Source organism: Scleropages formosus, chromosome 18 (genome assembly GCF_900964775.1).
Source record: "Scleropages formosus chromosome 18, fSclFor1.1, whole genome shotgun sequence".
Lineage (NCBI taxonomy): Eukaryota > Metazoa > Chordata > Actinopteri > Osteoglossiformes > Osteoglossidae > Scleropages > Scleropages formosus.
The window spans coordinates 2,747,316-2,759,645 of NC_041823.1; the positions used below are offsets into that span (position 1 = coordinate 2,747,316).

Genomic DNA, 12,330 nt, shown 5'->3' on the forward strand with positions numbered 1-12,330 from the left:
ACATTCAGATGTTAAATGACAGCTGCCCACGGGCCCCCCAGCTCTCCACCTTGTTCACATAACGGCAGCGGAGGCAAACTGCCCGACCCACAGAAGAAAAAGCCCGTCTTTCCCCCCCCTCAAACCCGGGCACAGGCCACAAAGGCAGCTAATTACTATAAAACACCCCACGATCGCTCTGCCTTGCCCAGCCCCAGTGGACCATCAGCATGGAGGTAGTGAGGAGAAGCAGAGTGTGGCCTCTCAGTTCTCCTTTCTAAAGTACATCATCACTTCGCACTCAAGCTGTTTGGCATTCATTTGTTTTCCTTCCCTTTACGCACGACTTAAAGGTCAAACAGAAGGTCCATCTGCCAGTCTACACGAAAAACATAAACAGGTGTCAGTTTCTATTTATGTGGCTTTTAACATCAACCTACCTATAAATATTCATCCATTTATGCAGCTGGATAACTTTACTGCAGCAGTTCAGGGTAAGTACGTTGCTCAAGGTTACTAAGGATGGAGGTGGGACTCAAACCTTCAACCTGTGGGTCCAAAGGCAGCGGCACTAGTTTAGCTACTGTATTGCACTGCATCCCAACAGCAGAATTTAAGTAAAAATAAAGGTTTTTTTTTTTTTTTTCTGACTCTTTTCTCCCAAGGAACATGTAATATTTGTTAGGAATAAATGATCTGTTACACTGTATAGAAACGGATGTGAACAAAAAGCCTCAAAGTGCTCACAGTTATTCTGTAAGGGTCCTAAGGTCCTTCATTAAGTGTTGACATTATACTGATAATGTTGATAACCATATTCATTTACCCATATTAATCCTTGTATGCAGCAGGGTAATTTTTAACGCATAAGTTGAGGGTAAATACCTTGATCAAGGTACCGCTGCTGGAACAGGGATTTGAACCCAGATGGTGGCTCTATCCATTAAGCCAACTGGTTGACCTGATGGAAGAGAAATGGACCCATCAGATGCACACGCAGCTCCGCAATTTGCTGCCTTCGCATCATTGCATGAAACTTGGAAATTCCAACTGGCACCTTATTAATAGCTGTACTGAGCGTTGCAGCTAAAACCGATACCCACTGCACTGGTCTGCAGCAAGGGTTCGAACAGTGTCCCGCCTTGTGTCCTTCTTCATTCTTCTCAAATAACGAAGTTAAATAGCCACAGAAATTAATCCATAAAATGGTAAACGAAGGTAATTTAATGGTGGCATTAATGAGAAAACACACGTTCAACCTGCAGGAGACGCTGTATGACTACACAGTAACGTAAACGGGCCCAACCTCACCTGCACATTGCCTAACAAAACCCACCTGGGTTGAACTTCTTGTTGATGGTATAACAGCAGCTCCCTTTCTTGGAGAAATAAAAATTGCATGCCCCTTGGTGAGAAGCATAGTGAGAAACAGTGGTCACCCCCTCCCCCCACCCAACCCCCTCCCTTGACCATTACTTACATCCAGCCCACTTAAATTAGCTAAGAGGGGGTCTCCTGGGGCCGATAACGAAATATCAATCCCAATTTCCTGCAGGAACTGACACGATCCGGCCCCTCTCTGCCAAATCGCGTTAGAGATGCTGGAGACGAAAGTGCCGCACTCACCTCCTTGTGAGGCGCAGGAAGCACCGCCCCCACTGTGACTTTAAATCTTTTGGCTGACATTTTCATCTAAACCACCATAAAACTGATCCATTTGTGCAGCTGGATATTTTTACTGGGGTCAAATACCCTCTCAAGAGTACAGCAGCAGGTTAAAAATCTGTGTCCACAACCACTACTCCACCTGGTGGGGTCCTTTGATCAAAGTACTTACACTCAGCTGGTACAGTAAAAAATTACCTCTCTGTGAAAATGGTAGTAGTTTAATGTAGTAAATCACTTTGGAGAAAAGCATCAGCTAAATGAATTAAAAAATAATAATAAGAAGAAGAAGAATAATAGTAGTAGTAGTTAGTACTAGTAGCTCATTTTCTTTCCTTAAAGTGACAGTAACCTCGTGTTTGAGAGGTCCCACGGTGGTGAGGTGGTCTACACTTGGAAGATGATAAATGATTTGACCTCCCATGCGCCCCACACCCCCTGCTGGGATTATCAAGAGTTGGGCTTCTAAGGGCATTACATCATTGCCATCTGATGACTGACAGCGAGAGGCAAGGCATGTTGGCCAAGCGGAAAGGGTGCGAGGGGGCGTTTCAGCTGGAGTTTAGAGATGATGATTAATCAGCTCCTTCGAGCCCCACTGAGGACCAACACAGCACTGCTGGGAGAAAAGATTCACATGCCTCTTGACTTGCGCGCAGCACTTAAATCACCCCAGAGGTAATAAAGAAGCGAAAGAAAGAGGAGGTGAAGAGAGAGGCCTGAATGCCCATCGGCCTTCCTGGGAAAGCTATTTCAGTGGGGGACCCCCTGGGGTCAAGCTTTTTAACCCCCTGTTAATGGACAGCAAGGAGAGACCATCCACGTCCATCAAAACACTAAGGGAAATATTTAGCCTTAACCGACATACACTGGTGCCTTGTGTTGCAAGATGGGTCAATTTACAATTTTCCCAGGATGCAACCATTGTACAATTTACTTAGTTTTAACCACATTTTTTCATTTACTAACTATTTCTTAAAATGTCTTTAGCAACCTGTTTTTACCCTCCCAGCCCATAGATGGCAGTAAAGAGCAGTGAAACAGAATGGAAGCGTGGGACTGCCGTAATTCAATTTACTTCCACAGTGTTTACAGCTCAAGTCTGCTGTTCCCCGGTGTGGGCGATCAATAAGGTGTCGAAGAATGCTGTCAATATTTCTGGGATGAGTCAATCCACAGCCTGGCACTGAACAGGAATTTGTGGAGACAAAATATCTCTGTTTTCTGTAATTTTATCAAAATGTCTCATTTTAAAATTTTTAGGTTCAAATTTAATGCAGATCAAAGTTAATATATTAAAACAAAATGTCTACCAAAGAATTAACTGATTTACTTTCACTGAATTTGAGACTTTTACAAAACCAAACCCTGACATAAATCAAAGTACTGTATGTCTGTGTTGTTGACTGTGATTTATGGAAAACAGTAACTTTGGATTTATGAACAAAAAGAGCTAAAAATGAACTTCTGGTCTCAGATTTGTTTGTAAAGTGAGGAGCAGGTGGGTACTGAAGTAAATGCTGAAGTACATAATTTAATAATAACCATTGAATTGCAGATGAGAACATGTGTCTCCTGCTTTCCAACATAGTAACCAAGTCCTTCCCACCAGCTTCCTCGACAACTGATACACAAACATCTTCAGAACACCAACATATGTTGAAATATTCGGAAATCTCAAAGTGCACAGGTACCATGTTTGTGGGCAAGGTAGGCAGGTGCAGGCCCATGAAGAACCACCCATACCTTGTACCTTCACACTGTCTGGTCTACTGCTGGCCAAGGAGGAGCACAGGGTGGTGTCACCCCTCCGGTGCGATGGCCTCAACCAAGGGCCACTCGTGGCATGATCTACACACAGGCATCATCAAAAGAGGGTCAAATGGTATCGAGGTTCATGGCGTCTTTGCTGGACTCCGACAGGGTAAGACGTGACAGAAAAGATCCATACATGTCATCTGCATGGTGTAGATCTGCATGCTGTAGGTCATAATCTAGCATCCATAACCCATGGAAGCAGTTTGGTGGAACCCCAGTCTCCCGAATGTACTTCCACCGCAACAAAATCCATCATTCGCGTATCTTCCAGCTTCATCCTCCCATCCTTCCTTCCACGTCCATCGACCACGACCTCTGACCCCAGAGTACAAACGATAATGTAATGCCTGTACACAACCTCAGCCAGCAGTCGTCTGCAATCACACAAGTGGATCCTTATTGATCGATCACTTATCTGGCTGGCACCATTACCCAGAGCTATTGATACAGCTGGACCTTTTACTACACCAGTTTTATTACACCTAAATCAGCACAAAACCATATTTAATTTCTGCTGTATGTCTCTGTGTGGTGAAATAACAATAAGCGTAATCAATAATATATTTCCCAATAGTGAAATAATTATTAATCTCTCGATTTATGGGTGGTAATTCCACCGAACATCTAAATGCGGTAGAGGTCTCACATGGGCCCATTATTACTGCGGTGCTGGGAAACCGCGTGGCCTCCACATGCCTCTTGCATGTATCGCCGCTCGACCGCGACACCTGGGCTGGACTTTGGAGGCGGGGCTTCACGAAAAACATGATAAAAACATGATGAATGGATCGCGGACGAAGACAAATCAAATCAGGGCCCATCGAGCCTGAAAGCACGGAAAGTGGATTAATCCTTCGCATGTCACCCCTCCCCCCGCTCTGGCTCGGATCTGAAGCGGAATAAGACCTGAATAGGTACTCCAGTAAGTATGATAATGAGCACGTCTCGGGCCGTACCACTCTTGGAGGAGGGGAGTTCAGAACAGGAGGCTGCTTTTTAACAAGCGGACCCCTGTTTTCGGGGGTCGAATCGAGAGGCGTCCTTCTCCCCTGCCGGCGTTCATCACTGTGGTCGGTGCTTCCTGGAAGAGCCTGCGGTTGTGAATGAACGAGGGGGTGGGCAGAGCGCCGCCGGGGGACGGGGAGGGGGAGGCTGGGTGCTTGGACCACTTGAATCCGGGGCCGTGGAAGACAATGAAACGCGTATCTCTGAATCATCGGTCCACGGAAGAGGCTCAGATTTCAAAGGGGAGGAAACACAACGGACCGCAAACTGCGGACGGACACAAGTTACGGGACCCGGACAAACGGTATTTCCCAGCGGCCTCGGTGGTTAAGAAGAAAACGGGAGAGCTCAGCAAACGACTGCTGATCCAAGACAAAAGGCAGATACTGCATTGTACCCTTCATCACGGTGCAAAGTGCTCAGATAGAAACCACACAGAGAGGCAAAATATAAGATTAATAGTAACAGTTTGAGAATTTTGAATAAATGTTTTTTTTTTTTTTTAACTATGTAGCCAAATGGGGTCAGAATAAAGTAAAATAATGGTGGGAAGTCCCACCGAAGATGAGGATGTAACTAGAGACTGTGTACTAGGGGGTGGGGAAGTAGGGCAGGCTTCTTATAAAGCAGACCCACCCAGCCGCCCCCAAAGGCCCAACAGTAGTAACACAACAGAGAGGGGGCTGGGGGGTGGGGGGTGGGGGGTGCAGTAAAGGCACTGCTAATTGGCAGATTTCTTTTCATGTGAACAAGCAGTTTAAATGAGTACAGCATCAAATCACACAGAGGTCACAGCAGCATCTGCTCGGAGTCGGTTGTCCCACGGTAATACTCACTGTCCCCCTAATCTCGCTGTTCATCCGCTTTTAACGCTAACAAATTCTACTTATTCTTAGCTGCTGTATAAATGGGGTCTTCCAGAAACAAACTTTCATCTTGAGCAATTCTATCTATCTATCTATCTATCTATCTATCTATCTATCTATCATCTTTTCTTAACATTTTCCAAGTTTATATTTTAATAGCAATTTCTTCACTTAAAATTTTGGTGTGAAGTGAAACACTCAGGACTTGTTTACTTTCAAGGTCTCAGATGGCAATAAATGGTACACAGACAGAGTAAAATTGTGTGAATAGATTAATTTGACTCAGTCCCACAGTGTTTACGGCTCATGTTCCTGAGTGTCACTGATCAATAATAAGATGAGGAAAGTTGCCTTTCTGTTTATGGGACGAGTCGGTTAACAGTCACCATTCGACAGGTCTTTGAGGAGACAAAGTATCCTTAATTTCACTTTTTTTTAGCAAACTGCTCATTTTAAAGTATTTCAGTTTCAGTTTTAATGTAGAACAAAGTTAATACATTGACATAAAGATTAATTTATTGTAATTAAATCAAATTTTTATGAAATCTAACCCTTTATTTTCAGTATTCAGTATTTTTTCATTTTCAGGTAGCACAAAGTAAAGATATCTCAGAGAAAGTCTTAGAGTATATATTTTTATTTATTATAGCTATATCCTAGACTGTTACAGAAGCTACTGAGCAAATAAAACAAGGTATGTAGCTATTATTGATGGTTGACTCTCTGGCTAAATCAGAGTGAAAGCGACCAGATGGGGATGAATGTTACTCATGTTTTACCACAGTGTACCCTACCTCACGCCCTGTGTTTCCAGGATAGGCTCTGGGACACAGTGACCTTGCATAGGCCTTGTTCCTGTTGAAATTCGAATAAATAAAGTCTTACCGTGATTTTTTTAATTCATTACAGATTTATCTGAGATTTTCATAGTAACTGTAAATAAATCAAGGGACTTTCAAACTGTTAACATTTTTTTTGCTGTGGCTGGTCTGACTGAAACAAATTAAGCCACAAACGCTCTTCCCGTCCCTACCGTGTACGTAAGGTGAGCACCCAGAGTAAACAGATGCCACTGAAAATGCTGAATAATAGTTCAATATGAAAGTAGCACACAGGAAAGGCTGGAAGACAAAATTATGCCACATATTTGGGCATCTGTATATATATTTTTGGCATTAATTGCTCAATCTTTGATTGTTCAAATCTCTATTATTATAAATTAACATTAAAGAGCAAGAAGCTGCCATTGCCCTGGCAACCAGCAGGTCTGCTTATGAGTCCACTGCTGTTACCATGGGCTGAGTGACATTCCCAGGGGAGGGGGGACCCTGACCTCACAACCTCCCCGCTTCCCGCACCAGTCACTGGGGGACGAAAAAAAAACGGGCCGATGTTTGCTCTCTGCCGCGAAGGCACCGGAATGGGAAGAGAGGAGCCCTCGTCCTTCCAAGGACGAGCGCACAGGTTACGTACGCTGGGCTCTTTCAGATGCTGCCTTAGCTACAGAGCCGGGAGAAGAAAGGCCATCAGGGAGAGAGAAGCTCTCTTTATGTGGCTCATTTAAGTCACAGAGATGCAAACGAGGAGAGGAAGGAGAAGCCTCCCGCTCGTCACGTCCATCCCGTGGCTCGACTGTGCCGGACAAATGTGGGCACATTAAAGTCGCTCGCCATTGTATCCCGACCACATGTTGAATTGCGAATAAATGGCGTGCGAACGCGGCGGCCGTGCGAGACCCCCCAGAGGGGTTCAGCGCTAACAGGTACCGACGTGGCAGAACGGGTCACAGCGGTGAGGGAGGGGACAGGTGACAAAGTGAGGTCCCTGTGTGGATATTCAGGGAAGCCCTTGGACCCGAGTCTTTGCTGGTCGCCAGCGGGTGCCGCCTCCACGCTGCCGGGCGACGAGCGGCCAGGATTCATCAGCATGAGAAAGGAGCACAGTCAAACGGAGGGCAATAACGGCAGGGCCAGATAAAAGGGTCGCCCAACCGCAGACGATCCCGTAGGCCGGGGAATGCGTCACGTGCGCATTTCACGCAAAGCAACACAGTGCGTTTGTGAACTTGACATCTGGTCAAAGGGAAGTGCAAACATTTACCTAAATGGTATGCAAATATAATTCACTAAAAGTGCGTCACTTGGCAAAGGAGCTGAAAAGTCGAAATTAATTGGGAAAGAAAAGTCGTTTGTTCACACTTAACCTGGAGGCCGAAGCGAATATTTGATGCTACTGGGCTGCGGCAACAGGTGGCGTCGCGGTTAGAGCCTAAAATATTCAAATGCAAAGGACCGAGGTCTGAATCCCACCTCCTGCTGTAGTGCTCTTGGGAAAGGAGCTAACCTGGAATTGGTGCAGTAAAAATTACCCTGCTGTAAAAGTCGGTAAACCAGTTCAGGTATCTGAACAGTGTAAGTTACTTTAGAGAAAAGCACCTGCTAAATAAAAAAAAATGTAAATAGCTCAGATGTTACAAATTTAAAATCAGTCAAATTGGCAGAAAATCTCGTTTTGTGACAGTAAATAAGGCGAAAAGGGCTTTTCTACTTTGAATTTCATGATATCGACCAACACGCTGCGCTTGAAGCGAAGACAAAGGCCCGTTTTACACTTCATTTCACAGCATAAGGTGGACTGGGGTAAACCAGACTGAAGCTCAATAAAAACATTGATTTTACCACGGCACCATGTGTTTCCCCATAAGGTGCCCGACAAGCTGGGATTTGGACAGTCACTCTAATTGAGACACAGGTGTTCCCCACAGGGGACGAAACACAATAGTCTCAATTAGTCTCCCCATTATACTGTGGTAAATAAGTCCACCCCACCCTAGACCCACCAGGCAAAGGGTACATTTACACTACTTAATTTTTTTTAATGGTAAAGGGCAGCCCGTCACCGCGTCCAACGTTGTGGTGTGCAGTGCGGACAGGAAGTCCCCTTTTTTCGCAGAGATTTCAGCGACTGGCCCCCGCGATCCTCCAGCGCCAGCGCCAGCACCCTAATGTCCTTTCAGCGTGCTCTCTCATGTGTGCAATGGGCCTCTGGGGCCCCCGGTCCAGCGGCACACAAAGGAAGCGGCCCCGTTCTCGCAGAGGAGCCTCTGGACAGGAAGAGGGAGGAGGAGGATGGGGGTCGCTTCCATCTCCGATGTCCAAACTGTACCCTCGCCCGGTCGCTTTCACTGTCTCCGGCAGCTTCCGCGTCTCTTCTTACAGTCTTCCACCCCCAAATTTCTCTCCCTTCTTCTGCCTCCTCCTCTCGGTTCCTGGCGAAATCCAGCCGGTCGGACCAACCGCCTCCAGGACGGTCGCCTTCGCCTCCAAAAAACCCAATAGTCCAGGGTGGTTCCCGCTGGGTGGCTGAGACAGCGGCTTATGTAAAAAGGGGACAATCCGAGGTGGCGGCATTGTCACAAGTCCCTCTAGCGTTTTCGCAGGTCCCTCGGGCGGTTTTCTCGCGCCGCACAAAGGATCTCGGCCCACATAATTACCGAGCGACAATGAGATGTATTACGGGGTTCGGTGCCAGTTCACACAGGCCTCGGTGTACACATGTCGTGCTACCATGGAAACGGTTCTGGCACGGTCGAACTCCTACCAGTCCTTCCGAAATGGACAAGTGGAGCCACCGCGCATTCTTATTGTCAGCGAAGAGGCTGCTGGCAACTTTATCAAAGTCCTCTTTCCTTTGTGGGAGCCGAGGATGCGAAATGGCACAAAGAGGGTGATTTCACTCTTCTGCGTCCTGCCACTGACAGCTGTTTGTTTCAGGATTGCAAAAGGAATCGGAGAATATAGTTCTCCCTCCGTTTGCCCCACTTTGCCGGTAAAGGCAGAATGAAACACACACAATCATGAGCAGAGTGATGAATCCTGAGTGATGAATGCATGTACACGTTTCGCAACGACGTAAGGGTCATGAAGACGGGCGTCCTCTCCCTGTTGTCTCGGGCCACATGCTGAGCCACCGGGACAGATAAGGAGGTGAAAGAGAGGTTACGGTAACCGACTGACCCCAGGGCCCACGGGGGGCAGCTGCCGCTCCATGTTCTTGAGCCAGTGTCGCAGAGCCCGGATTTGACCTCTGAACTCCGCCTGCCACTGGTTCCAGTCCTTCACGGTGCCCCTGAGTTGTGGTGGGGTTGGAGACAAGGGTGGGAAGGAAGTCCATACACGCATACACACACACCTGCTAGTACTCTAAGACTTATGAGTTAACATTTCCTGTGACCGTACATCAACCGTCTAATACCGTGCAAATCTGCTCACTTGAGATCTGTTTATATTACTGTATATATTATATTATAAGAAGAAATCATCATTTCATTCAGACGTTTCAATTGCAGCCCGTGAGGACGACGCAACCCGTCATTCAGCTCGCGCTTCAACTCCCCACCCGGGCTGATGTCATTGTTTGAATCCCCTTAGATTTATTTTTGCTTTCGTGTTCGCCTGTGTAATCCGGCGCATGTGCGCCGAGCGCGATAACAATCGACCAGCTGTCATTCATCGCCGTTGGCCGCGTAGCTCACCGACGGAGATTCCGGCCAGCGGCTCTATGAACAGGCAGCGCGCCAACGCTGTAGACCTAGGGGGCCGCAGACACAACAGAAATGGACTCTTGTGCGTTTTCAAGAGGCACTTAGGTGGCTACCTCGCTCAGGCTACAAGTGTCAGTTCCAATAAAGGTATGCTAATGAGCTGGGCCGCTGCTGGGCAGTCCGTTAGCCCGCTGCGTACTGGGAATGGGCACGACGCCCAACGAGAAGAACACTTTGTCTGCAGCTGAAGTCAAGTTTCCCCAAAAATTGAGAACTGTATGTCAGTGGGGGACGATGGGTGACAAAGGAAGGGAGGGAACATTCTAGAAGTCGGTCTAGGGCAGAAGTCTCTTTAGTTTGGCACGACAGGCAGTTTTGGTTTACTTGGAATCACAGTTAGCAGTACCAGTCTTCTCTGGCTGTGGATGGCGGCCACCCAGGTTGCACCTCTCTGTCTTCCTGAAAAGAAAACAAATGACAGCAGGAAGGAATGGCGCTTGGTTCACTTTCCGAAAAACGTTGCAGCTTGTTGCATGTGGCCATGTGTCTATCGATCTCTCTATATCTGGGCTTTTTTTCCCCGTGTATCAGAGTGCTCGGGATAGGCGGGTATGGCTGAGGAGCGGATCTAGGAAGGGGTTCACACAGTTCCTGTTGAGTCCTCACTCTACGATTTGGGCCGACATGGGGTCTCTCCTCTGAACGGCCCAGGAGGCAAAGGTCACCTCTTCCATCATTCCACACTAAAGAAGACTCCCATTAGAATCACCTTCTCTGGCAGCAGCTACTACTGCTGTTAGGAATAAATCACTGCTAATAAGTTGGACACACCTGCACAGTAAGGGAGGACACCAGACATGGTCATTCCATACCACCTGTGACTGAGAGCTCTATAGTCTTTCTTCCAGAGATGGGGAAAAAAAAAGAAAAAACCTGAATTTGTGCTGTTTAAATAGTCATAAAAACTGGATTTGGTGAGAACTCCTCTTTTTTTATCCAGTTAATTTCATTGTACGTTTCTTTATGAAAAGAGTTCAAAAGCTAAATGTATTTTCCTGGACATTAAGATATTGAATGATATAATGAGAAAGTTTTTTATTAACTTAGTACGTGACTTAAAAGTGAAACAGCGACGTCATGTGGTACGTTACAGTACAGTACTGTACTCCCCGTTCTGCTGTCGGTTTGGGTCCTGAAATACTGTGTTAATTTGGAACTTTTAATACAGAAACTGATTGCGTTAAGCAATATTACATAACATTGACATATTTGGCTGCAGCCAAAGATGGTTTTTTGCATCTGTTATATCACCATGTCATGTATATGTAGCGTCACTGCACTGGTAATGAGCACAAGTGAACCTCTTTTATAGCACATTTATTTACAATAGAATATAGTGTTATCCCAAAAACATACATCCAATTCTTTAAAGCATGCCTCACAACAAAAAAGTTCAATTTCCATTGGCAAAACCAACCAGTTAGTTGATTAAATATTTCTCTGTTAACAGTTTAAACCAGATAGAAAAACCAAGTTAAGCAGGTATGTTTCAAAGTTTCTTCATTCTTGCATTTATTTTTATGACCAAGTTAGTTCAACATGCAAAGCAAAAACATATATATAAAATATATATTGAAAACAGGATGGAAAATAGAAATGAAATATGATTTACAAGTCTAGTACTTTTAAGGAACAACAGATAATAAATGAAAAAAATATATATGTACGGGAGGCTAAGACCAGAAACACTGGGCAGAAAAAGCAACAGATAATGGTTCAAAATCAAAATAACAACAAATGGTAGCTGAGAAATAAATGTACAATATGAACACAAAATGAATTCTGGGCCAATGTGTTGTTAAATGTAAAGTGAATCTTTGATAATGATATCATATCTATTAAACTGACATTTTCTATCATTTTGATTTCAGTTGTATATTTTTTCCTAACACTACCAGCAAAAGAAATCTAGCTTACGTCCATCCAATTTTCGGTCATCTATAAGCTTGCAAAGTTTTTAGGTTTGTGGAGATTTTCTAAGCCTTGCATGATCTTATGATGGGAGAGTTATCGGTATTATCAGAATATTCCCAGAATGCTCTACAAATGTTCTGAAAGAGGGTGGGTGGGATTTAGCTCCTGCGATCTCAGGAGGGCCTCTGAGGACCGTTGCCATTGGCTCTCTTCAAGTGTGGGCGGGGACAGTGGAGGAAATAGGGCGGGGCCTGAATGCAGATCTAAAAACAGGAACAAACGACAGGAAAAAATAAACAACAAAAAATAAATAAATGTAAATGTAGCGAAAACAAGGCGGATTAATCAAATGATGACATGAATACGACGTACAAATAACAAAATAATGGGGACATTTCACTAAGTTGTTGTAGACCAAGTATGAGTAAAAATCTGCCGACAGAAGGGCAGTTACCTGGATGTCATGACAGGAAAACTTCT

At 45.3% G+C, this 12,330-nt stretch overlaps 1 protein-coding gene across 1 annotated transcript in view; it reads right to left on the minus strand.

Moving 5' to 3' along the window:
* macf1b (microtubule actin crosslinking factor 1b) overlaps window positions 1-10,610 on the minus strand; it is a 46,574-nt gene extending 35,964 nt beyond the window's left edge. The window contains exons 1-2 of the mRNA XM_029260061.1: window positions 10,543-10,610; window positions 9,350-9,461 (exon numbers count right to left, since the gene is read on the minus strand). Of these exons, the coding sequence (XP_029115894.1) occupies window positions 9,350-9,461; window positions 10,543-10,610 (180 nt within the window). The remainder of the gene's footprint in view (window positions 1-9,349; window positions 9,462-10,542) is intronic.
* Window positions 10,611-12,330: the final 1,720 nt, after the last annotated feature.